General features: G+C 45.0%; 1 protein-coding gene and 1 pseudogene across 1 annotated transcript; one reads left to right on the top strand and one right to left on the bottom strand.

Moving 5' to 3' along the window:
* Window positions 1–302: 302 nt before the first annotated feature.
* Ndufa12 (NADH:ubiquinone oxidoreductase subunit A12) lies at window positions 303–27249 on the bottom strand. The gene is given in 4 exon segments (NM_001106781.2): window positions 303–573; window positions 23727–23814; window positions 26222–26304; window positions 27142–27249. Coding segments are annotated over 4 exon segments (438 nt in total). The 5' UTR covers window positions 27228–27249; the 3' UTR covers window positions 303–392.
* On the top strand, window positions 4148–4216 carry LOC134479957 (U4 spliceosomal RNA; annotated as a pseudogene).
* Window positions 27250–27813: the final 564 nt, after the last annotated feature.

The raw sequence follows: 27813 nt of genomic DNA, 5'->3' as shown, positions 1-27813 counted from the left end.
AACCTCCTCCACAGAGAGTCACACTAGAAGCCCTGAACCAGGATGCCACTCAGTGTTTGTGTCTCTCCATGCAACCTCCCAACTTCTATCTGGCTCAGGTTAGAATTAGGCCTGCCCTTAGCAACCAGCTATGGAAGTCGGGGAGGATCGTGGCATACAAACAGGGCCCCTGGGGCTACTGCCTAGAACTGGGAACTTTACTCCAGACAGCCCTTCTCAGTGACCTGTCAATCACCCTCCCTCATGTGTGAGCTTCTACTTCACAGTGGATGAATGACAGAGAGCACAAACGCACAAGACGCTGCTGGGTCAAGCAATTTTAATCAAGCTCATGGTCAGCTAAGGACAGTCCTGCACTAGCCCGGAAGTGCTAGGAACAGCGTTCACCGTTGTCACTTGTAAGGTGTCGAGGGTGGCACCCATTCTTGGATCTTCTTCCTGGTGGTGGAGTAAGGGACGTATTGCTCTGGAGTAGCACTCACATTGAACTTATGGTTTGTCCAAATGAACTTACGAGCAGTCAGTGGTTTTGTTGTTGGAGGGTCGTCAGTCATGCAGTGAAGCCAGCGGTGCCTGAAGAGAGAAATGTGAGCTACGGTCAAAGTCAGCCTGCAGCAGAGTACGCAGAATCCCTGCCCAGATGGGCGCTCAGCACCTGCTGCCTCCCCACCATCATTGTTACTCCGCCTCTAATTGAAGGCGCCATCCTTTTTCAGTTACACCTTGATTTGACATATTACAAACACAGAAAACATTGGTGTAAAATTCTAACTCAGTGTGCATATAAATAACACGGATCCTGACTGGATGTAAAGATGTCACTCTGCAGTCGATTATACCTAGCATAAGTTAGTGTGAGGATTTAAGGGCTCGTTCTGAATATTTAATATTCAGGTTACTCTGGCTCACAAAGCCTCAGTTTGAAATCCATGAGGGTCCTGCTGGAGAAAACGGTTTCTACACATGTCTTCAACTCAACCTGGAGGCTGAACACCACAGAAAAACAACTCGTATTAAAAATACTAAATCGAGGGACTGGTGCAAGAATACTTGTCTAGTTTTTTAGCTGTGTGTGTGTGTGTGTGTGTGTGTGTGTGTGTGTGTGTGTGTGTGTGTGTTGCACAGTTATAACAAAAAAACTATGTAAGTGTTACAACATTGCTCAAAATACTCCACATTCGTCCTTTAAAATGAACTGTCCTGTCAGACAAGAAAACCAGTCGATACTGGACAGCAAGTAGTAGTTGTTAGCTTTTAAAAATGAGTATAGTCACCTTGTTGTTTTGCAATTGTCTTTATTTTCTTAGACAATACTCACTATGCCATTACTGAAGATGCTGAGACTCAGAATGCATTGTAAAAATGAGGGGGGCTCTGAAAGTGTTCACATGTGAATGGAGTAAGAATACAATTTCCAGAGCTGAGGGTGTAGCTTAGGAGTAGAGACAGGGTCAGGCATGGATGAGACCTAGGTTAGAACATCACCGATGTTCAAACAAAATGAGAAAAAGTTTCCCCGTTACTCAGAGGTTCAACATTAATGTGGGCATGGTGGCGTGTTTGTTATCCTGCGGTGGTGAGGCAGAAGTAGGAGGATGGAATTCTAGACTAGTCTGGGCTACGTTAGCAAAACCCTGTCTCAAACAAACAGATACATAAAACCGTAGCTTGAAATTCCTAAGTATTTTGGCTTCAAAGGATATCTAATTAGATTTCCAGCAGGGCAGAGACACGCATCAGCAGGTAAAGGTGTTTATTGCCACCAACACTTTAAGAACCTGGCTCAACATGGAGTAGCAATGGAAGAGCCCAGGAATAAGAAAGCAAGTTCAAGAGACAGAAAAGCAGCAGAAGCCAAGCAGAGCATCTACACGAGGACGAGAGGAGGGAGAGGGAGAAGCCATCACATCAGATCTCTCAAGACCCTGGAGCCCTGAGGGGAGAAAGAGCCACGAGTCGAGAAGAGAAAAGGCTTTACTTCAACAAGCAAACAGAAGCTGAGCACATCGCTAGCTGGGACCAGATGCTAGCAGGATTGATGGGCTCAGATGAGCAGCTGGCTAAAACCAGTAAAACAAGATTTATATATTTCAACCCCTATTTCAGTCTAATAATTCTATCATGAGTGGTGAACAGTGAAGAATGAAGAAGCCTGTTCAAGCTGGATTGATGTCTACCCTCCGTCCTCCGGAGCAGTGCTTCTCAGCCTCCCAATGCTGCACCACCCTTTAATGCAGCTCCTCGTGCTGTGGTGCCCCCAACCATAACATGCTTTCTACCATAACCGTAACTGCTCTACTGCTGTGAATCTTAATGTAAACATCTGTGTTTTCTGGTGGTCTTAGGTGACCTCTGTAAAAGGGTTGTTCAACCCCCAAAGGGGTCACAACCTTCGGTTGAGAACCTAGGCACTAAAGCCACAGGATTACTCTAGTGACCGGGACATACAAGCCGGGACAAGCAACAAAGTGTGGAGCCGCTGGCAGCTGCTGGCTGTGAGACGGCTCTGTCGATCCTTGAGAGATTAGCTGTCAAAGCCTGTTACACCCCAAGGCTTTCCTTATGTGGCCTGAAGACACGGTGGAAAGAGCCGGCTTTCACCTCACTGAGTCAGTCTAAGTCATAAAGAAAACCTTTTTTCAATTAATTGCTTTTGAGACTGCTGAAGGTTAAAATGGTATTTAAGAAACCACAGTCCAGGGCTGGCAAATGCCTGTTTGGTTACCTAAGTGAGAAATTGAAGAGTTCACAGAAAATGCAAGAAAAAGATCATTTTTATTGCAATTTATAAAAGCTGAAATCCTTGCAAGGATACAGGCAAGCCTCAGGAGATAAGCAAGCAGCAATCCGCTGGATGTGTGGAGAGCACCCTTAGTCCCAGCACCGGGGAGGCTGAGGCACACCGACCTCTGGGAATTTGAGACAAGCCTGGTCTACAGAGTGTAACCCTGTCAAAAACTCAAAACCTAAAACATGTGTGTGCGCGAGCCCACGCACACGCATACACACGCATACACACACATACACATACACACACTAATTGTTACAAATGGATACAAAGAAATGAAATGTTTATAGCCTACCAGGCTAAAAATGCAACCCTTCTTTTTTCGTATGATTATTAAATAAAAGGGGAAAATGGTAGCTCTTATATGGTAGCTTTTCTACACCAAAATATTTTATTTGCAAAGTATTTTTAATTACGGGTCATACTTATTCAAATGACTTAAAGACGCCACGTTCTAAGAGCCCTGTCTACAAAATTGGTGACTGATGTTACCTAGACACTGAAAAACCTTGGCAGGGTCCCTAAGGCCACAAATAAGAACACTGGCAAAAAGCAGAAAAGTTACAACAGCAAAAAGAGAATTCTAATGAAAAGATGTAACACTAAGGAAAAAATCAATTCTCAAATATACTGGTGTATCAACAGAATGGCCACAAAGATAACAAGCAACGGTTACTTTAATCCTGCCCACCCCAGCTACCCAACACAAGCTGATAGAAAGTTTGAAAACTCAAATATGGTTTTACAAGATGGCCAACTCCAAGCTTGATAACATAGGCATTACTACTTCTCCAGTGCTCCTGAATTATGTCCCCAATAGGTTCTCCCTCAGAGTTAGATGATGTCATTCTAAAATCAGCTGGATGGCCACCCAAGACAACTGTGGATGCTGGGAACGGCCGGGAAGACTGCCACTAACAGATATCAAATGTCAAGTCACAAACAGGTACAGAGACTGGGACAGAAGCACAGCAGACAGCAAGACTCCCAGGCCCGGCAGGCGCAAGTCAGCCAGGGGAAGGGCTGGCTGGTCACACCACTGGGGAAAGCAAAAGTCTCTACTTATTGCTAAGATGGGTTCGTTTAAAAAAGGAAATTAAGTTTAAAAATTCCAGATAGTGTCAGAGTACTTAGAAATACCAAGAGGTAATGTCTTCTAAGACAAGTACTTGAGAGAGATAATAAGCATCTAAAACGTCATAGTAAATGTAGTTTATTTAAAATACTCACTGGAATCATAAGATGTTTAAATCAGACAGACTTTGACAGAAATACAAGGCTTCTTCCAAACTGTACAGGCCATGTGTGCTCTATTCAACCCTCCTCCTTGTAGATATCTGCCTTGAAGAGAGGAGGCCAAGCTTTGCGCAGTGGCAGTATCGTAGCCAATGAGGTTTATCCAAGAAGTGATTATTGCTAATTGAAAGAGAGGAGGCCTGGGGTTGGGGATTTAGCTCAGTGGTAGAGTGTTTGCCTAGCAGGCACAAGGCCCTGGGTTCGGTCCCCAGCTCCAAAAAAAAAAAAAAAAAGAAAGAGAGGAGGCCACCTGGGCTGCTGCTCATGTACGAGGAGGTTGTTTATCACAGCTTTATTTATAGTAGCATAGTAGCGAGAAAATGGAAAGAACAAAGCCAAGAATAAAAGGGAATTCTTAAATTATGCACGAGGAAGCCACCGGACTAAACTCACTATAAATTACAGTATAGACATCACTCGATAAAACACGACACAGTTTAAGGTTTAAAAGCAGGTTGTGCTTCCTGGTTGCTGCCGCTGCAGAGAGCCCCTGGGCAGCACCCCACGAGCGAACCTGAGCCTCGGGACCACAGGTAAGACCAAATTTTCTGCTGCAAGAAAGCTGCCTGGTGAGCTTGGGACACACGGAAGCAGAATTTCTCTAGGACCGGGCACGTTCTGTGTTTACCAGGAAGTCCCACACCCGCGGATCCTGGCCCGCAGCAGCTCTCTGCTCCCAGACCCGGTGAGAGAGAGACCCAACCGCCTGGTCAGGTGGGCACTCCTGAGGCTGCAGAGTGGAAGAGACCACCAACTCTGCTCACCCCTGCCCACAACCCTGGCCCAAGAGGAAACTGTATAAGGCCTCTGGGCTCCCGTGGGGGAGGGCCCAGGACCCCTGCCAGAGACACCGCCGGACCCTGAAGGAAACAGACCGGATAAACAGTTCTCTGCACCCAAATCCCGTGGGAGGGAGAGCTAAACCTTCAGAGAGGCAGACAAGCCTGGGAAACCAGAAGAGACTGCTCCCTGCACACACATCTCGGACACCAGAGGAAAAAGCCAAAGACCATCTGGAACCCTGGTGCACTGAAGCTCCCGGAAGGGGCGGCACAGGTCTTCCTGGTTGCTGCCGCTGCAGAGAGCCCCTGGGCAGCACCCCACGAGCGAACTTGAGCCTCAGGACCACAGGTAAGACCAAATTTTCTGCTGCAAGAAAGCTGCCTGGTGAACTCAAGACACAGGCCCACAGGAACAGCTGAAGACCTGTAGAGAGGAAAAACTACACGCCCGAAAGCAGAACACTCTGTCCCCATAACTGACTGAAAGAGAGGAAAACAGGTCTACAGCACTCCTGACACAGAGGCTTATAGGACAGTCTAGCCACTGTCAGAAATAGCAGAACAAAGTAACACTAGAGATAATCTGATGGCGAGAGGCAAGCGCAGGAACCCAAGCAACAGAAACCAAGACTACATGCCGTCATCGGAGCCCAATTCTCCCACCAAAACAAACATGGAATATCCAAACACACCAGAAAAGCAAGATCTAGTTTCAAAATCATATTTGATCATGATGCTGGAGGACTTCAAGAAAGACATGAACACACTTAGGGAAACACAGGAAAACATTAATAAACAAGTAGAAGCCTACAGAGAGGAATCGCAAAAATCCCTGAAAGAATTCCAGGAAAACACAATCAAACAGTTGAAGGAATTAAAAATGGAAATAGAAGCAATCAAGAAAGAACACATGGAAACAACCCTGGATATAGAAAACCAAAAGAAAAGACAAGGAGCTGTAGATACAAGCTTCACCAACAGAATACAAGAGATGGAAGAGAGAATCTCAGGAGCAGAAGATTCCATAGAAATCATTGACTCAACTGTCAAAGATAATGTAAAGCGGAAAAAGCTACTGGTCCAAAACATACAGGAAATCCAGGACTCAATGAGAAGATCAAACCTAAGAATAATAGGTATAGAAGAGAGTGAAGACTCCCAGCTCAAAGGACCAGTAAATATCTTCAACAAAATCATAGAAGAAAACTTCCCTAACCTAAAAAAAGAGATACCCATAGGCATACAAGAAGCCTACAGAACTCCAAATAGATTGGACCAGAAAAGAAACACCTCCCGTCACATAATTGTCAAAACACCAAACGCACAAAATAAAGAAAGAATATTAAAAGCAGTAAGGGAAAAAGGTCAAGTAACATATAAAGGCAGACCTATCAGAATCACACCAGACTTCTCGCCAGAAACTATGAAGGCCAGAAGATCCTGGGCAGATGTCATACAGACCCTAAGAGAACACAAATGCCAGCCCAGGTTACTGTATCCAGCAAAACTCTCAATTAACATTGATGGAGAAACCAAGATATTCCATGACAAAACCAAATTTACACAATATCTTTCTACAAATCCAGCACTACAAAGGATAATAAAGGGTAAAGCCCAACATAAGGAGGCAAGCTATACCCTAGAAGAAGCAAGAAACTAATCGTCTTGGCAACAAAACAAAGAGAATGAAAGCACACAAACATAACCTCACATCCAAATATGAATATAAAGGGAAACAATAATCACTATTCCTTAATATCTCTCAATATCAATGGCCTCAACTCCCCAATAAAAAGACATAGATTAACAAACTGGATACGCAACGAGGACCCTGCATTCTGCTGCCTACAGGAAACACACCTCAGAGACAAAGACAGACACTACCTCAGAGTGAAAGGCTGGAAAACAACTTTCCAAGCAAATGGTCAGAAGAAGCAAGCTGGAGTAGCCATTCTAATATCAAATAAAATCAATTTCCAACTAAAAGTCATCAAAAAAGATAAGGAAGGACACTTCATATTCATCAAAGGAAAAATCCACCAAGATGAACTCTCAATCCTAAATATCTATGCCCCAAATACAAGGGCACCTACATACGTAAAAGAAACCTTACTAAAGCTCAAAACACACATTGCACCTCACACAATAATAGTGGGAGATTTCAACACCCCACTCTCATCAATGGACAGATCATGGAAACAGAAATTAAACAGTGATGTCGACAGACTAAGAGAAGTCATGAGCCAAATGGACTTAACGGATATTTATAGAACATTCTATCCTAAAGCAAAAGGATATACCTTCTTCTCAGCTCCTCATGGTACTTTCTCCAAAATTGATCATATAATTGGTCAAAAAACGGGCCTCAACAGGTACAGAAAGATAGAAATAATCCCATGCGTGCTATCGGACCACCACGGCCTAAAACTGGTCTTCAATAACAATAAGGGAAGAATGCCCACATATACGTGGAAATTGAACAATGCTCTACTCAATGATAACCTGGTCAAGGAAGAAATAAAGAAAGAAATTAAAAACTTTTTAGAATTTAATGAAAATGAAGATACAACCTACCCAAACTTATGGGACACAATGAAAGCTGTGCTAAGAGGAAAACTCATAGCGCTGAGTGCCTGCAGAAAGAAACAGGAAAGAGCATATGTCAGCAGCTTGACAGCACACCTAAAAGCTCTAGAACAAAAAGAAGCAAATACACCCAGGAGGAGTAGAAGGCAGGAAATAATCAAACTCAGAGCTGAAATCAACCAAGTAGAAACAAAAAGGACCATAGAAAGAATCAACAGAACCAAAAGTTGGTTCTTTGAGAAAATCAACAAGATAGATAAACCCTTAGCCAGACTAACGAGAGGACACAGAGAGTGCGTCCAAATTAACAAAATCAGAAATGAAAAGGGAGACATAACTACAGATTCAGAGGAAATTCAAAAAATCATCAGATCTTACTATAAAAACCTATATTCAACAAAATTTGAAAATCTTCAGGAAATGGACAATTTCCTAGACAGATACCAGGTATCGAAGTTAAATCAGGAACAGATAAACCAGTTAAACAACCCCATAACTCCTAAGGAAATAGAAGCAGTCATTAAAGGTCTCCCAACCAAAAAGAGCCCAGGTCCAGACGGGTTTAGTGCAGAATTCTATCAAACCTTCATAGAAGACCTCATACCAATATTATCCAAACTATTCCACAAAATTGAAACAGATGGAGCCCTACCGAATTCCTTCTACGAAGCCACAATTACTCTTATACCTAAACCACACAAAGACACAACAAAGAAAGAGAACTTCAGACCAATTTCCCTTATGAATATCGACGCAAAAATACTCAATAAAATTCTGGCAAATCGAATTCAAGAGCACATCAAAACAATCATCCACCATGACCAAGTAGGCTTCATCCCAGGCATGCAGGGATGGTTTAATATACGGAAAACCATCAACGTGATCCATTATATAAACAAACTGAAAGAACAGAACCACATGATCATTTCATTAGATGCTGAGAAAGCATTTGACAAAATTCAACACCCCTTCATGATAAAAGTCCTGGAAAGAATAGGAATTCAAGGCCCATACCTAAACATAGTAAAAGCCATATACAGCAAACCAGTTGCTAACATTAAACTAAATGGAGAGAAACTTGAAGCAATCCCACTAAAATCAGGGACTAGACAAGGCTGCCCACTCTCTCCCTACTTATTCAATATAGTTCTTGAAGTTCTAGCCAGAGCAATCAGACAACAAAAGGAGATCAAGGGGATACAGATCGGAAAAGAAGAAGTCAAAATATCACTATTTGCAGATGATATGATAGTATATTTAAGTGATCCCAAAAGTTCAACCAGAGAACTACTAAAGCTGATAAACAACTTCAGCAAAGTGGCTGGGTATAAAATTAACTCAAATAAATCAGTTGCCTTCCTCTATACAAAAGAGAAACAAGCCGAGAAAGAAATTAGGGAAACGACACCCTTCATAATAGACCCAAATAATATAAAGTACCTCGGTGTGACTTTAACCAAGCAAGTAAAAGATCTGTACAATAAGAACTTCAAGACACTGAGGAAAGAAATTGAAGAAGACCTCAGAAGATGGAAAGATCTCCCATGCTCATGGATTGGCAGGATTAATATAGTAAAAATGGCCATTTTACCAAAAGCAATCTACAGATTCAATGCAATCCCCATCAAAATACCAATCCAATTCTTCAAAGAGTTAGACAGAACAATTTGCAAATTCATCTGGAATAACAAAAAACCCAGGATAGCTAAAGCTATCCTCAACAATAAAAGGACTTCAGGGGGAATCACTATCCCTGAACTCAAGCAGTATTACAGAGCAATAGTGATAAAAACTGCATGGTATTGGTACAGAGACAGACAGATAGACCAATGGAATAGAATTGAAGACCCAGAAATGAACCCACACACCTATGGTCACTTGATTTTTGACAAAGGAGCCAAAACCATCCAATGGAAAAAAGATAGCATTTTCAGCAAATGGTGCTGGTTCAACTGGAGGGCAACATGTAGAAGAATGCAGATCGATCCATCCTTATCACCCTGTACAAAGCTTAAGTCCAAGTGGATCAAGGACCTCCACATCAAACCAGACACACTCAAACTAATAGAAGAAAAACTAGGGAAGCATCTGGAACACATGGGCACTGGAAAAAATTTCCTGAACAAAACACCAATGGCTTATGCTCTAAGATCAAGAATCGACAAATGGGATCTCATAAAACTGCAAAGCTTCTGTAAGGCAAAGGACACTGTGGTTAGGACAAAACGGCAACCAACAGATTGGGAAAAGATCTTTACCAATCCTACAACAGATAGAGGCCTTATATCCAAAATATACAAAGAACTCAAGAAGTTAGACCGCAGGGAAACAAATAACCCTATTAAAAAATGGGGTTCAGAGCTAAACAAAGAATTCACAGCTGAGGAATGCTGAATGGCTGAGAAACACCTAAAGAAATGTTCAACATCTTTAGTCATAAGGGAAATGCAAATCAAAACAACCCTGAGATTTCACCTCACACCAGTGAGAATGGCTAAGATCAAAAACTCAGGTGACAGCAGATGCTGGCGAGGATGTGGAGAAAGAGGAACACTCCTCTATTGTTGGTGGGATTGCAGACTGGTAAAAACATTCTGGAAATCAGTCTGGAGGTTCCTCAGAAAATTGGACATTGAACTGCCTGAGGATCCAGCTATACCTCTCTTGGGCATATACCCAAAAGATGCCTCAACATATAAAAGAGACACGTGTTCCACTATGTTCATCGCAGCCTTATTTATAATAGCCAGAAAATGGAAAGAACCCAGATGCCCTTCAACAGAGGAATGGATACAGAAAATGTGGTACATCTACACAATGGAATATTACTCAGCTATCAAAAACAACGAGTTTATGAAATTCGTAGGCAAATGGTTGGAACTGGAAAATATCATCCTGAGTGAGCTAACCCAATCACAGAAAGACATACATGGTATGCACTCATTGATAAGTGGCTATTAGCCCAAATGCTTGAATTACCCTAGATCCCTAGAACAAACGAAACTCAAGACGGATGATCAAAATGTGAATGCTTCACTCCTTCTTTAAATGAGGAAAAAGAATACCCTTGGCAGGAAAGGGAGAGGCAAAGATTAAAACAGAGACTGAAGGAACACCCATTCAGAGCCTGCCCCACATGTGGCCCATACATATACAGCCACCCAATTAGACAAGATGGATGAAGCAAAGAAGTGCAGACCGACAGGAGCCGGCTGTAGATCTCTCCTGAGAGACACAGCCAGAATACAGCAAATACAGAGGCGAATGCCAGCAGCAAACCACTGAACTGAGAATAGGTCCCCTACTGAAGGAATCAGAGAAAGAACTGGAAGAGCTTGAAGGGGCTCGAGACCCCAAAAGTACAACAATGCCAAGCAACCAGAGCTTCCAGGGACTAAGCCACTACCTAAAGACTATACATGGACTGACCCTGGACTCTGACCCCATAGGTAGCAATGAATATCCTAGTAAGAGCACCAGTGGAAGGGGAAGCCCTGGGTCCTGCTAAGACTGAACCCCCAGTGAACTAGTCTATGGGGGGAGGGCGGCAATGGGGGGAGGGTTGGGCGGGGAACACCCATAAGGAAGGGGAGGGGGGAGGGGTATGTTTGCCCGGAAACCGGGAAAGGGAATAACACTCGAAATGTATATAAGAAATACTCAAGTTAATTAAAAAAAAAAATAAAAGCAGGTTGTTTGGTTAATTTTTTAAACAATTCTTAAATAGCATTTGTAAATTATGGGCATTTTTCTAAACATTTAAAAACCATTAATTCACTGGATAATTAATAAATTGGAGATAATACCTCCACTTTAATTAGCGGGAGACCCAGTGCACAGACTTTACTTGGTTTGTCCAGAGTGGCAGAGCAAAGACAGTGATTATCAAAACAGGGAAATTCAGTTCCTCTAGCAACACCCCCCCCCAGCCCCTGCCACACACACACACACACACACATACACGCACGCACACACAGAGTTCACATCATAACCCCAGCTACAGGGCATCTGACGCTCTATTCTGGCTTCTACAGACACCCATATACATGGCTGCCTATCTGGCTGTCAGGTAGATACCCACACACACCCCTAAAAATGACATTTTGGACTTGGATTTATGGCTCCGTGGTTAAGAAAACTCATTATTGGGGTTGGGGATTTAGCTCAGTGGTAGAGCGCTTGCCTAGAAAGTGCAAGGCCCTGGGTTCGGTCCCCAGCTCCAAAAAAAAAGAAAAAAAAAAAAAAAAGAGAACTCATTATTCTTGATGAGGAAGCAGGTCTGGTTCCCAGCACCCATCTGGTGGGTTTGGCACCAGTTGCACGGGGTCTGATGCCCCTTCTGGCCTCAGCAGGCTCCTGCATGCATCTGGTGCACAAATTCATGGATGCACAAATGCACATAAAAATGAATAAAATCAAAAACTTAAAATGTTAAAGAATGAGGCCAAATGGATTTATGCACATAGAAAAGGAGATCAGCATGACAGGTTATCAATGTTAGTAGTTACTGTTTCATCTGACGGGATAATGGGCTGTTTGTTTCCTTTCTTATTTTCCAAAGCAAAGATATTACTTAAGAAAAAGTCAAGTATATTAAAGAGACATACTGTTTATCAAACCAATTCAGGAAATGGCTTATAAATCCTACCCAAGTCTTCTGTCCTACTTGGAAATTATAAATAGATTCTAATGACCTCCAGTCTCATTTCATCTAGCTTATAGTGCATTTAAAACAGCATTACTTCATTTAAAGCACGCAGATGTTTTAGTGGTAGACAGTTTCTCTTAGTCTGTCTTAATGAATGCTTTCCTAGGCCATTTCTACCATGCAATGCCTTTCATAACAGTCACACGGAAATTGTTGAAAATATTTATTTATGTAATTTACTACTTGTAATATATCCAGAATAATCATAGTCATGATAACCTATGGATACAATAAAGATTTTTTTTATATATTCTGGATATTGGCAATATGAATGGTTCCTTGTTTTAAAAGAAAAACCCTAGCTTATTTCTATATCCCAGGTATAGGAAATTTCATTAACCTTTCTTTGAAAATATAAGAATCTTGTTTGGATTCCTGTAACCCCAGCATGGGGGCTTACAGGCAGAAGGGTTGCTAGTCCAGTGCCAGCTTTGGATTGCAAAGCAAGCTTAGGACCAGCCTGGGCTCCATGAAACCTTGTATCAAAAACAAAATCAAAACAGAGCTGGTGGCACACACCTGTCATCCCAGCATTTATGGGACTGAAGCAGGAGGATGGTGGTGAGTGGCTGGCCAGACTCAGCCACATGACAGAACCAGTATATTTTTTAAAACGGTAGGGAAAAAAAAAATCTAATCATTCAGTCTATAGTTTCTTAGAACACGATCTCTTAGTGTGATTTTAAGGTGTAGTGGTACATGGGTTTACCAGAGGACAGGCGGGCAGAGGCAGTGGCTGGTGATCTGCCAGTCCCTGGCAGTCTGTACAGTTAGTTCCAGGCAAGCCAGGCTTCCACGTGAGACCCTGTCTCAAAAAAGTATGGGGCAGAGGAGCACTGGAGAGATGGCTCAGCGGGTGAGAGGGCCTCTTGGTGTGGCAGAGGACCCCATCCTGTTCCCAGCATCCACATGGAGACTCATGACTGTCTGTAACCCAGGGAATAAGGCACCCTCTTCTAGCCTCCAAGTTAGAAGGGGCACTCACATACATGCAGGCAAATCAGTTATACACGTAAAATAAAAATAACGAAGAAAAACACAAAGAAGTGGGTTTTCTGCATTAAGTACTCAAATGACAATTGTATCTAAAAATGATTGCTTCAAAGAAAATACATCTACCTCCATTCAACAAACATTTATCTGAAGCGACTATATGTAAGAAGCCGTTTTAGAATGGTATTTGAAGAATAACACGAGGAATGAAAATACACAACAAATGCTAAGCATCTGCCGGGAATTTCATGATTTCATATTTTTTTGAAGTAGAAAAAAAATCATTCTGAGTGAGGTAATTCAGACCCAGAAATACAAATACAGCCCTTTGAATATATATTATGGCTTCTAGTTGGTGTTTTGATGGGACTCCTGAGTGTGCAAACAACTGGGTCTCTGTGTCTTGTGCTCTTTTTCTTCTGTTTGTTTTGCCCTATTCTGTTGTGTTAGTTTCTGTTTTATCTTATTCTATTGAGAAACCTGTTTGTTTTCTAATGAGAGACAGAAAGGAAAGTAGGGAGGAGCACGGAGGAGAGAGAAAGGAAACTGTAATCAGGATATGTTATATGAGAAAAGACTCTATTTTCAAGAAAAGAGAAAATTAAAACAAAAACACTTGGCTGAGGCAGAGGTCAGTAGGGAGGCAGTGAGGAGTGCAGGCCTCTTCCCTACAGGGCAGTCTGGGAAGCAACACTTACTAAAGAAAACATGTGCGCCATGGAGGCTACAGGAACAGCTCACATGGAATTGTGCTCACAGTTTAAGAATAAACAGTCAACAAGGCCCCAGGGAAACACACGACAGTGTACAGGGCTGGAGCACACGGAGACCATAGGAGCCTTGTAGACCAAGATAGGTCATGGGAAGTGTTTTCTCACTAGGAGGCCCACACAGTAGGCCCACAGGAGGTGGCAGAAAAAGGAAAGAGCGAGCGGGCTGGCGTAGAGCCCTGTGATGAGTGCTTGTCTCATATGCCCGAGCGCCCAGACTTGATTCTGAAAATTCAGTCAATTAAAATAATAAGCAAAGCCTCCAGATACAACACAAACCACCGCAGTGGAACCAGAGCGAAGACACTACCCCTCGGACTTTATTATGGGCTCAGGATAGCTCAGCGGCACAGTACGACCTGCACACAGACTCCAAATCCATCCTCAGCACAGGAAGTAAAAACCAAAGACAAAAAACCAATCACGGGGCTGGAGAGATGGCTCAGTGGTTAAGAGCACTGACTGCTCTCCCAGAGGTCCTGAGTTCAAATCCCAGCAACCACATGGTGGCTCACAACCATCTGTAATGGGATCTGATGCCCTCCTCTGGTGTGTCTGAGGACAGCCACAGTGTACTTACATATATAAGATGAATAAATAAAATCTTTAAAAACAAAACAAAACAAACCAAAACACCAATCACAAAGCCCCACAGCGCAGACAGCGGCAGGAGCGGGCCACGAGAATGTAGTCCGACCATTGGGACTGCTGTTAGAGAAGGCAAGAAGGGCACATGTGGCCTGGAGTAGGTCCCTGGGAGCAGTCAGACGTGCTCGGAGAGGAGAGAAGCAGCGGGTTGCCGACACGGCTCGGCTGCAGAAGCTGTGCCAGAAAACCTGGGACCTGAGTGGGATCCTAGAATGCACGTGAAGATGGAGGGAGAGAACCAACCTCACAAACTCGTTCTCTGGCCCCATCTACGCGCTGTGACATACACCCCTCTCCTACCTCACAGCACCCCACTGTCACAAATAACACAATTCTAAAAAGGGAGCAGGGGAGGGGGACAAAAGGGTGGGTGGACATGATATCAATGAAGCCCGTGTGGAGGCAGAACGGTGAACGCTGAGGGCGACACGTTAATGATAGCTTAAGAGGAAGCAAGGCAGAGAAAAGCAGTTGGCAGATGCTAGAGAAGGAAGAGTCGAAACGACCCTGAAGTTTCTGGCTTGGGTAAAAAGAATTGCTTATGTGATTAGAACACTGGCTTGATACTCTATTCACTGGGCATTTGAAGAACTGAGAAAAATTAAATATGTTAAATTTATAGATGTAACCTAAGATGCTTAAAATAATATAATGAACTAAATGTGTAAATAGATATAACTGCTTAGAGGATTTAATCCTTTCCATTAGCGTTTATCAAACATCCATCAAGGAACAAAAGAAAATGATTATTCTTTATTTTTATGCAGAAAGTATTCAATTTACTAATCTTGTTATTCTGCTTATGAGCTAAGCCTCGAGGCTTAAGAAGAACTACAGTTTAAGATTTACAGCTGCAATAAATGGGATGTTAATTTTAAATACAAATTGCCATTGTACCAAAGCCCCCAGCTACTGGAACACTAACTGACAGGCAGAATGTCACTGAGATGCAGGAAATGTCTGTCAGTGGGGGAGGAAAAAGCAAATTATATGCATATGTCACAAATACAAATGCTTATAATTTATAATCACAAACATTCTTCTACAGAGGATGTGACAATAAACTACCATCTCTTCTCTCCACTGGGATTCTTAGGGGACAGAGGCAGCAGCCACCCACGAGGTTGAGGCAGGAGGATCCCCTAAGCCTACGAGTTCAGAACCAGGCTTTGCAGCACAGCAGGACCCCACCCTCTCAAGAACACATTCTTTTCTACAAAAGCTGACCCGTATCTGTGGTCCGGGTGAGGGAATCTGAAGGTGGCACCAAGTTCCTCTGGGTTCCCAAGGTTTCTCTAACAGTTACACTGTGCAATCAGGCTTTGTTTTGTGTCTTTGCGGAGCTCCAGATTGACCTCAGGGCCTTGTACAGGGAACACAAATGCTCTATGCTGAGCCACCTGCCACCCTACCTCTCCCTCTCCCACCCTCCTTTTTTTCTTCTATCGTCCCTGTCTCCTTGTCTCCCTAGTACAAGGCACCATGCAGCACAGGCTGGTGGTGTGCAGTCCAGGCCAGCCTGCAACTCCTGCTTCCGCTCCCCAACCTCCCTACTACTGAGCATGCGGGCACGGACCACCACGACCCGCTGCATCCTTCCCATGTCTGAACGGCCTCACTCAGCACTTTGGTACCGACAGCCAAGCCCGATCCAGTGAAGCGCTTGAGTCCTCTCTGTCCACCCCACCTCCACCACACAATCCTTTCTATGACTTTGTTCTTAAACAAACAAAAACCCCATCCGAAAATGAGGGAGGGAGGGAAGGAGGGAGAGAGGGAGGGAGGGACGGAGGGAGGGAGGGAGGAAGGGAGATTGAGAGAGATTTCAGAATATAAGGAGACATAAGTGTTCTACACTGAGGAAAAAGACACGTTAGCTAAAAATGAACAGAAGGTGCCACCAAGTGGAGACCTGGCTTACATGCTGCAGGGAAAATCCAAGCAAGCCATTACACTACAATTTTCAAGCAAGTCAGGGTTCCAACACATCAAATCACAGACGGTAAGTCTACTTCTACTAAGAGAAAACAATGCTTTTATTCTCCACACTCAGTAACATTTCAACCCTGCCAAGTTTTATGTAGCTACTCACTATTTCCCCGGTCGTTATGTAAGCAAGTCTATGTTCAGGCTAACTAGCACACCCGACAAAAACAGACATTTGTGCATTACTACCAAGATAGGAGATGATGGGTAACTTAACAATAAGAGTGAGAGGAAATAAAAGTGGCATAAAATATGTAGTATTTACTTAAGTAAATACTTTGACATTATTCTATATAAGCATTTAAAGTAATACAAATATTAAAAAATTCTAATCTTAAAGAACTGTAGAGTCGTATGACTCTACCCAGTTGTATTCATTAGGTGGGTAAACTCCCAGAGGCCATGTGTACTTCACTCCTCACAGGGACGCAGCACCGGTGCCAGACATGCAGAGGGCCCTCGTTGAATAGCAGTTACAAGAGTCTGTGGGCAGAGTGCTGTGCGGGGTCACAGACACTTTACTTTTACTCAACATTTTACTTTTAAGGCCCATGCAGCCCAGTGCCCTTCCAAGATACCCACCACACATGCGCGCGCGCGCGCACGCGCACACACACACACACACACACACACACACACGCAAGCACTCTCCTACTTGTTCAAAGCAAAGACAGGATCCATAAAGTGAACTTGCCCCCCCACAGGATTAAGGAAGAGTAAGGGAAACTGACAAGAGACTAAAGATGTCTGATTCTAACAAAAATCACCAATGCCTTGGAAGAAAACCTGTCCCCAGGACATTGTGCAGCTGCAGAACAAGCTGGGAGGCTAGCACAGGCCTCCCTGGCTCGTGCCCATTCAGAGCAGAGGGCAGAACCGCCACCTGCCAGCTGGGCAGCATCACAGGTTCCTCTCCGTGAGCTCTGCAGTCATTCGTGAAGCAACAGCTCACCCAGCTATCAGGAGCTGTGTTCCCTTACTCCCAGAGGACACAGCACACACTCCAGGAGATGAGCCGTATCCAGCAGGTGCAGGAGCTGGCCTGTGATTAAAGCTTCCTGCTCCTCCACAGCCAACATCTCTACAGACACGGCACAGCACGACTCCCATCCCCGCAGGGAACACGGCATTTCCATGCACACCAGCACTGAGGCAAGCCCAAGCACACCTAACGGGTAAGCTTTTATGATTCCTTCAAGCCGCCGCATGCAGCTTACCAATCGGAGCTCAATTTCCTAACGATGCAGACAGCACATTCTTACCTGGTCTCCAGAGCAGTGAGCAAGGCATGTCACCAAGGCCGTTTTCTTTTATATTACATAGTACACTAGCCAAACTTGAGATCCTGTCTCTAGCCTCACACTCTATCCTGAGCGTTCTCAACGTTACTCTCCAGAGCCCCCTCTGCCTACAAAAGAGAACCCTGGCTACCAAGCCTTCTTCTGCCTTCCCTACCTGGGAACTCTATCACCAGTGATCAGGTCAAAGACACAACAACAACCACAACCACAACGATGACAACAACAGCAACAACGACGACCACAGAACAGGTAATCTGGATTTTAAAGTGAGCAAATGTTCAGGGCAGGCTGCTGTTGTTTGAGACAAAGTCTTGCTCCACAGTATAGGCTGGCCTCAAATTTTCTATGCTTCTCTCAGCCTATGGAGCGCTGGAACTACAGATATGTGCCACCACACAGAGCTCCTTAGTGAACATTTCTTTACCCTTTTAATTTAAGTTTTGCACATGTCTTAGTTTTGCTTCCTGTTGCTGTGATACACTCCAGTGAAAAGGCAGCTCTGGAGAGAGAGGTTTACTCGGCTCACTGCACCAGGCCTCCTGACTACTTCTCTGGATCTGCCCCTTGTGCAATGCCCACTGTTAGAGTAGGGGTGAGACCAGTTGGCTTACCCCTAACAAGCCTGGCTTCCACCTAGAGAGGACTTGCTTTCTCTTGGAAACTATTGGGTTGTCCCTGTGCAAAAGGGACCCCTGGCACTGTGGCAGTGTAGCCTTCCCAAGCAAAGGCTACAGCTCCGGATGGCACCTCCGCCGTAGCTCTGGGAAGGCCCGGAGCAGAGGCTCTCGGGAAACACCCAACTGCTAACAAAGAGTGTGTGTGAGCCCTTGTCTGCTGTGTTAAGCTGCTTCATAACTGGTGCCCGTGACTGACAACCAACACAACCCTAATCTTCAGCTTGGGTCACTAGCATGCTGGTCTGGCAGCTGTCACCTCCTGCCAGACAACTCACTGCACGGCGCTTCCTTAAGGCATTAGCCTAACTATGCCTTACCCTCTTCCCTGAATCTACACAGCAACCAGAATACAAAAGCCATAAAGTGAGGCCACGCTGAGAGGAAAGATATGACCAAACATTATTACAGATATGGATGAGAACATCAGTGGGACTCATCATTCTATATGTTAACATAAAAAAATAATTTAAAAAAGGTGGGCCCAAGCTGGCACCTAGCCCAGCAAGGTGAATCAGAAAATTCATGCTAAGAGGGGTGCCCTTAAGAACAGAGCAACCACGTGTGTGTATTGGAGGCAAACTGGTGTAAGGAGGACGTCCACATGGGAGGTGGGAGTCTACTGGGGGACCAGCATGGGAGCGCTTGAAACACAAAGAATAACCCAGCGGGTATAGTAATGAAAAGACACTGATGTAGGCTTGGGGAGATGGGGATATAATGTGTGGTGTGAGGCAGGAAACAAGAAAGGGGATATAAAGCCACTAGAGGAATGTCCTGAGACAGTGTGGGTTCCGCAGCAGGCTAAGGAAAGTGGCAGTGAGTCACGAGAAGCCTTCTGGTGGACTGTGCACATAAAAGTTAAGCTTACATGATGCTGGCTTCTAGGCCATATGCAGCAGTATTGCCCCTAATACTACATACCCCCTAATTTGTAATACTTTATTGATAAAAGTTGCTAGCCATCTTGAATCATCTTGCTGTGGAAGTCTTGTCTCTTCTGTAGGGACTCTACCACTGAGCTCCACCCCTAGCCTGGCAAATTTCTCTTCCTTTTCTTGAGTCTATGTGTATACTACATGAACACATACATTGGTGCATGTGCCCATGAAGCAGTACGTGTGGAGACCAGAAGTTAATTTTTGAGACAGGGTCCCACCGAGCCTGGAGCTAGGCTGTCTGGCCAGTGAGTCTCTGGGACGTTCCTGACTGTTTCCCATGCTGGAGCTACAGGCACAGACCATCACCCTGGACTTTGAGTGCCTGTGCTGGAGATCCAAACTCGGCCCCTGACGCTTGCACAAGAAGTGCTTTATCCATTCAGTCAGCTCTCTAGCTCCTGGCATTTTCTTAAAAGAACACTTAAAAATGACACCAAAGTGTGCCCTGTCAGTCGAGTCCCCCGTAAGGAATTCTCACAGAGCTGTTTGATGGCATTTTACCCTCAGAAGACCCAGGCCTCTCAAACCATCTACTGCACTGTCAACTAAGCTGACGAAATGCCCTGAACCTTTGCTGTTATCCCAGCACGGTTCACAGCGCCATCGCCAGCAAACACCATCCCAAAAGGTCTCTCTTCCTCAACCCACGAGCATCCCCCTATCCAGGAATACTTCACAATGCAGTCACAGCAGCGACTCACGTCTACTTCTAACTCTAGCTCTCTTGCTCCTTGACCACTTGGTTAGTCACCGCTCCCTCTGAGGTCCTGAGTCCCTCAAGGCCATTCATGAGGGCTGGAGTCCACACTGATAATCTCACATCCTCCCATGACTCATCACTGTTCCCAGGGGTTTCCGAATGGTGACTCCTTCCTGGGTTTTCAATTAATTGCACCCATCCGTCAGAGCAATCTTGTAGCTGTAACTACTGGACATATTTTGTAACTATGTCTTGAAAGTCAGGTCACTCCTCGGTCCGGTTCCATGAGGGGTGTGTGTTGGTGGACTGTAGGCACTAACTCCCTCGCCCATCCCCTCGAGCAGTTAGTCAGTGTTGTCAGTCAGTGGGCGGTTGGCCTCCACAGCCACAGCAGTAAATCACCAGGCACAGTGCCTCTGCTTTGCCCTTTCACTGGCAGACCACATGTCTCAGCACAATTCCTCAGAGCACCACAGGCTGTTTGAACAGCAAACACCACTGACTTTAGCCTGAAGCCATCAGCGGCATTGGTCACCCTGTGAACCCTGAGGCCAGGCACTGCTGTCTCGACTCTGGCGAGGACACTCCTGTGCAGAGGAATCTTTCTCCAACATCAGGCTGGCTCTATGCTGACTCTTTTAGCACAGCCGCCTTCATCAGTGACCTCAGCTGCGTGCTCTGGATAAGTTGCTGCAGCTTCTACTCTGGCTCCTGCTGCTTCCCAAGTGACTGTTACATCACTTGGGAAATGAATGCCTTCTTTCCTTAAACTTCATAAACCGACCCCTGTTGGCTTCCAACACTGTCCCCTGGCTTCCTCATCTCTCTCCGCCTTTACAGGAAGAGCGAAGAGTCATGGCCGTTGTCTACAGGAATGCCATGGCTGGCTTGGTCTACAATGGAGACCACTGAAGCTTTGTATCAGCACTAAGTCAGTTCCTTTTCCAAGGAATATGCCCTCCTCGTTACACTCATGTCCAGCCTTTTAGACTGACTTTCAATGGCTCTCCGACCGCTATCCTGTAGGCTTCAGGTCTCATTCAAGTTTTATCGTCTAGCAAAACTGCTACAGCAAAAAGATCTGATCTCAGGCTCTTCAGTTTCCTTCGGCCTGGACTGCATTTCATGCACCTGACAGGCACCAGGCTTGATGGCCTGCCCTAACCCATCTCCTGCACAGAAATCCTTGTCTGCAAAGCTGGGACAGAAACCACAAGGGGAAAGGGGAGCACTGCGAGGAGGCTCATTTCAAAAGCATCCAAAAGGCATTCCAAATGGGCTCCCAATACTGAAACCAAGCCCAACTTAAGCAAGAAAAGAACAAATTATAGAAACTGTTTATAACCCACTCATTCAAACCGGAATTGATACTAAAATAGATCGAAAAATATGAATGGAATATAAAAGTTCAACATATTCCTCACAAAATGCTAATGGATTACAGAAGGAAATTAAGTAATTTCTTCTTTTAGGAGAAACCTGGCAGACATCTTAATGAACTGACAGAAGTTATAATGAATAAGGGGATAAATCCAGACTAGAAGCCACATGGCAGAGTGCAACAGGGAAACCATGGCCTGCCTTCTGTGACACCCTGACCAACCTGCGGTCCAACCGGACTTGGGAGGAAACTGTCACCTTCTAACACAACTCTCACCCAGTCCCTTCTGCGGCTCTAACAGACTCTTGTCTGTCCTTCAGTTAGTTACTGTGGACTGAACACAGGCCCTGCCCTTCCTAGGCGAGTGCTCTGCTACTGAGCTCTACTGCCCTGTGGTGACAAAATAGCATTTCCATGCTTGACCTTGGGCCTGTAGAGATTGCAGCCCAAGACCCACAGAGCTCCTCAGACCTTAACAGAGACCCAGCTTCTTCCCCTTAAAGCATCACAGCCAGCCAGGATGTATCACCTCCTGGCTGCTGCTGCTTACCAGTAAGAACCAGTAACTTCCTGCATGGTACTAGGGTTCCCAGTTAGTTCAAGTACTGGCCCACATGAAAGACTACTTATGAGGAAAGATGTTCTCTTGCCCAACAGCGAGGAAAACTGTATGCCTAATCAAGTAGCCGATTTAATTTAAACAAAATGGCTGGATACATTAATAAATGATTAACTCATATCTGTTATTTTAGTACTCAGGAGGCTGAGCCAGGAGGATCACCATGAGCTCCAGCCCAGCATAGGTTACGGATTGAAGCCCTGTTCAAAAGACTCATCGCCTTCCTCGTATCACCCGATTGTAAAGTGTGTGGGCCAGGTGTGCCTGCCGTACTAGGCTGTGCAAACTTAGATCGTCTCCACCACAACGGAACATTTTATTGGGTATACTTAAATTGCTAGAAAAAGTTAATGTTAGAAAGAACCGAGAACTCTCACGGTGAAATACAAATAAATATACTACTCCTTTAGAAAAACTACTATCTGGAAAGCCTTGGTGGGATCCTCGCCGAGGGGCAAAGTGAAGTGGGGCTGCCGCTCTCCTGGTGGAGTGTGTGTCTCCAGATCATGGAAGGCCCGGCACTTCCTGGGTCGGGTGTTCCTGTCACCCACTAACGCCACATGCCTGACTTCCAGGAGTCTAGAACTGAAGAGTGTACTGTATAGTTACCCATTTCCTCTTCGACAGACCCCCCCCAGCCTATGCTAGTGACCAGGTCCAGTTGAAACAGAACATCAGCCATTGCCGTTCTGCAATGGTTTCTAGGGTGTTATTTACTGCTGCTTGTTTCCCACACTCCCGCTGGGTGAGCACTGGCCAGTGAGCCATTGCTCAGCCTCCTGCCCAGGCTGGGGCTGTCACCTCCTGCCACAACCATCTAAATAGATGGGATTCCAAGATCACGCCAGCAATTTCTAGCTGTGTTTTTAGTTTTTAAATTTTCTTAAATGAAAACTTCTAGGCCAACTGGGAGGAATTTTCAGATCTGTTAATTTAAGAATCAAAAAATAAAATAAGCACATGCACACACACACATGCACGCACGCACAACACACGTGCCTTCAGGCTGAACAGGGGCAGCACTTTCTTTTTTTTTTTTTTCTTTCTTTTTTTTTTTTTCGGAGCTGGGGACCGAACCCAGGGCCTTCCGCTTGCTAGGCAAGCGCTCTACCACTGAGCTAAATCCCCAACCCCGGGGCAGCACTTTCTAATCATTTCAATGCACAGAGGATGGACGTGCTATCATTTCTAAGGCCAGGTCTCAGGGCCGCATGGCTTCTGCTGGTTTTTTCTCGAGCACTCACCTGAAGAACCACAGGCGTGAAGCTGTTCTGACTGCAGCCTCAGCTATGTCCCCAGCTGATGTGTAACCTTACTCTTCACATGAGTCTAGAATTCTGAGGCCCCAGACCTCCCAGCACAGAGACAGCCATCTTGTTTGCCTAGAGACCCTGACTCACAGAGTATGAGAAAAGGACTGACTGCTGTCTGAAGCCACTGAAGCTGTAACTTCTGACCACTGTGCCCTGAAGCAGACTCTCCTCACTAGCAAATGCCTTTCTTCTCTCATGAAGTAAATGCTCCCTGTCCAATACCGCGCTGACTTAGCTTACCATTCAGGAGGCACCATGCTTCCATCCACATCCCAGAATGTGTTTTTGCCATTCATTTCGGTGGTGTATATGACCCATCGGTGACGGCCTGAGTGGGAGAAGTCAGTGAAAATGAAGGTAAGTTTTCGAAATATATGCACATAACACCAGGAAGACAGTACCGTTTTGTTCAATATAACAGTGGTGTCTGAGGGATGACATCCTGGGGCACTATGAAGCAGAACAGGGATGGAGCTGGGGGTTGGGCTCACAACCCTTTCACCATGGAGGATTCTCGCTTCTCCCCACACACCTGGTCCTGTCTGCCCAGAAAAAAAGTTCTCTGGGGACCAGAGCAAAAATGTACGCAAAACAGCACACACTGATTCTGGGTTTCTAAATAACCTAATCCATAAAGGAACACTGAGCTCCTTTGGAAATGGGGGAGTCTTCTATAACCGGTGAGATTTATAAAGGGTAGATAGTTCATGGCATAAGACAGTATGGCTGTGTTACTGTTTATCAGCTCTCTGTGAGAGGAGCTGGGTGGCCCGTCTACCGTTTTCAGGGTGGAGAGAAAAGTAGTCCGAAGAGTGCTTACCTTGACGTGTGCGATTCTTTTTTTTTTTTTTCCAGAGCTGGGGACCGAACCCAGGGCCTTGCGCTTGCTAGGCAAGCGCTCTACCGCTGAGCTAAATCCCCAACGAGTGCTTACCTTGAAAGCACAAGGACCCGAGTTAAATCCCCTGAGCTCACATTAAATGAGAATAACTAGATGAACACCAGGCATGGCAGTAAGAACACCTAACACCAACCCAGTCAGAGGCAGGTGGGCCCCCAGGGCAAACTGGCTGAGTCAGCTCAGTCTAACTGGTGAGTTCCAGGCCAGTGGAAGAGAAAAACGTGACGGTGAATGGGGCCTGAGGAACAATACCCAAGGTTGTCCTCTGGCCTACACATCCTCACAGTCCACATACTACACACACACTACACATCATACATACACCCAACATAGCACACACACACACACATATTACACACACCCCGCATACTACACATATACACTCAACATTGTACACACACATGTACACACATACTACACATATCACATATTACACATACATACCTAATATTGTATACACATACACACTATACATACTGCATACACACGTCACATAGTAAGCACAAACATGCACCCAAAATAGTATACACATATATACACCAACTATTACATACCCCCAATGTAGTATGTATACATACACACACACATACACACACACACCCCAAATACTACATATACACATACCCCCAACATAGTATGTACACACACACACACACACACACACACACACACACACACACACACACGGCACTCAAAGTTTCCATTAGGCCCATTGGCAGGACAGCTGAATTCAAGATCAGACTGAGCGGCACAGAAAACACACATCACAAAAAAAACAGAACAGACAACTAAACATGATCTGTAATCCAACCAGGCAGGGGACAGTCAGGGTTGATGGAATGGACCATGGGAAAGGTTTCATAGACTAGGCCTTGACAACAGATTTACACTATGACAGAGCTGGTCCTCAGCAATCTCTCTCTCTTCACTTAATATTCTTAGCCCAGCCTTCACTTCTTTTTTTTTTTTTTTTGGTTCTTTTTTTCGGAGCTGGGGACCGAACCCAGGGCCTTGCGCTTCCTAGGTAAGCGCTCTACCACTGAGCTAAATCCCCAGCCCCCAGCCTTCACTTCTTACTTTATACACCAAATTTTAATATTTACAACACTCATATCATTTTAATAACTAGAAAAAAATAAAGATATTTATATTTTAGCATGAGAACAGAAGAAAAAAGAGGGAGAAGGAGTTACTTTAATTCCTAACAACAAAACAATGAGAAAGAATATCTTCTTGGGGTTCTGTTGCCATTTCAGTTGTAAGATCAAGCCTCTTTGGTGAAGACATTTCCTTGAGCCTTGGCTGCTTCATCAATAAAAAAAATCTGGTTTTTGGTTTTTGCTTGGTAGGGTTTCTCTGTAGCCCAGGCTGTCCTGGCTAGCCTCAAACCTTGGCAAGTCTCTTGCCCCTGCCCTGTGGGACTACAGGCACCACAATGGCCAGCTCAGACTTTTTAAAACTGACCAAAGCCTGAGGTTTTACATTTGTGTTTAAAATATTATGGCTATAGAACAAAATGCAAACTTCTGGGGCACCAGCTTGCAGCCATGTAAATATGGCTTACATACCTCTACAGAATAGTTTGAGCTGATAGATAGATGGCTTGACTTCCTTCTCCTGAAAGATGAGGTATGTCATCGTTGACGGGTGTATTTCAGGTCACTATGTATGGTGGTAGGTGCCCAAACTGTCTGAGCCCTCTCTTCTGCCCATCTTTTAAATCCTATTGCGTTTTCCTTTCCAGGTAACTTTGTATCAGCTCATGCCGGCCGTCACAGATAAGACTCAGAATCCCAACCCCAATCCAATTTATATATATAAATACTGCACTCACCAAAAAACTGCTTGTTGTCTTCGTAGTATTTGTTTCCGTATTTGTCTTCCCCCACCAAGGTACCGAGCCTTATATCATTTGCCCTTTAAGTACACAGGGGGAAAAGAAAGGCATCTCAGAATGATTCACTGTTCAAGGCAAAACCAGAAATAAAGTGAGAGTACCACCGACTGCGGCGTCAACCACAAGAACGAGGAGAAACTGGGGATGCTCACTGCTTGTACACATCAAGCCTTCAGCAGAAGGCTCTAGCCACTCAACGCTCATGAATCACCTTTCACAACTCAACTTTCCGGCAAAGAGCTCCGGAGAGTCCTGTGTTGGCCCAGCAGCATGTATCCAGGTTGGGAAAAATGAACAATGCAACAGATGTGCTTGGATTACATCTAAAACACTACTTTCAAAGCACGGTCCACGTATCTACTATTAGCCCCGCACCCAGAGACACTAAGTTAGCAAAACCTTCAGGGAGTCAAAGTACTTCATCTTCGTATTAGGAGTGTCCCGTGGATTATTCAGTGTGTACTACGAGTCTCCAAATGGCTCCCTGGATTTGCTGCTGCTTATGGGGATAATCAGGCTGGCATGATCGCCTCCTTCAACTTCTTACTGTACACAGTGCAGAGGAAAATTTGCCCAAGGTCACCATGGGGGTAGAAAGGTTGCTATGCTAAGCTTCATCACACCCAAGGACTCGGTCCTGAGCAGACCAGCTACCTAACCCCTGCGTCACAGCTCTGTCACTCGGGGCTGAGCTAGATCCAGAGACTTCTGTCCAAGGAACTCAACACTGGGACTGAACTTGTTGTCCTTGACAGGCACCGTGGACCTCCAAAGAGACCCGATTTGGGCCCCTTTCCAGGAAAACCGCCAGCAGAGGTCCGTCCCCAGAGACCTTGGGTCTAGCTCTGGCCTCCTACCTGAAGAAAACCCGTAGGAGGCCCCGCAGGCCGCCGTGGCCGGTGACCTGCTGCAGCCCGCGCTTCAGGACCCGCAGTTGCTCCATTCTGAACTGCGTGGCCCGCCCTTTCCGTGCTCCGGTAAAAGCTGCCCGGCGGAAGCTGCCACTAGACAGCAAGGAACCAACGTTTGGAGGTTCCTAATCAGGAGCGGGCGGCGGAGGTCGCTCTGCGCACGCGCAGAGCTGGAGCTCGCGCAGGGAGGCTTCTCTCCGTATTATAGCGGACAAAAGTTGGTGTTTCCTAAAAGTGAAATGAATGTTAATGTTTTCAGAAGCCGTATCCAGAAAGCGACCTTGCGAGGGGAAGTACAGCAAACGAAGCTTCCCCAGATGCGAGTTTCTCCCGTAGAAGTACGTTTCTTCCTCCAGACAATGGTGCTCATTCCAAAAAATTACTTATAGCGCTAGAAGCTAAGAAATGCATTACTGACCCCATAGCAGTATTGTACATTTGACACAGAGTCCGTACAATTTTTAATTCATTAAGCGTCGGTGTGTTAGTAGATGAATAATGAGGAATTGCAAAGAATAAGATTAAGATACCTCAAGGATTTGCTATTTTACAGTTGCAAGGTTAATATTCAAAGTGTAAGCATATACGCTATGTAGACTCCATCACAGAATTACTGCT

The sequence above is a fragment of the Rattus norvegicus genome, chromosome 7, assembly GCF_021556685.1.
Source record: "Rattus norvegicus strain SHRSP/BbbUtx chromosome 7, alternate assembly SHRSP_T2T, whole genome shotgun sequence".
Lineage (NCBI taxonomy): Eukaryota > Metazoa > Chordata > Mammalia > Rodentia > Muridae > Rattus > Rattus norvegicus.
The sequence above is the reverse complement of the archived record's forward strand: the minus strand, read 5'-3'. Positions and strand labels throughout refer to the sequence as shown.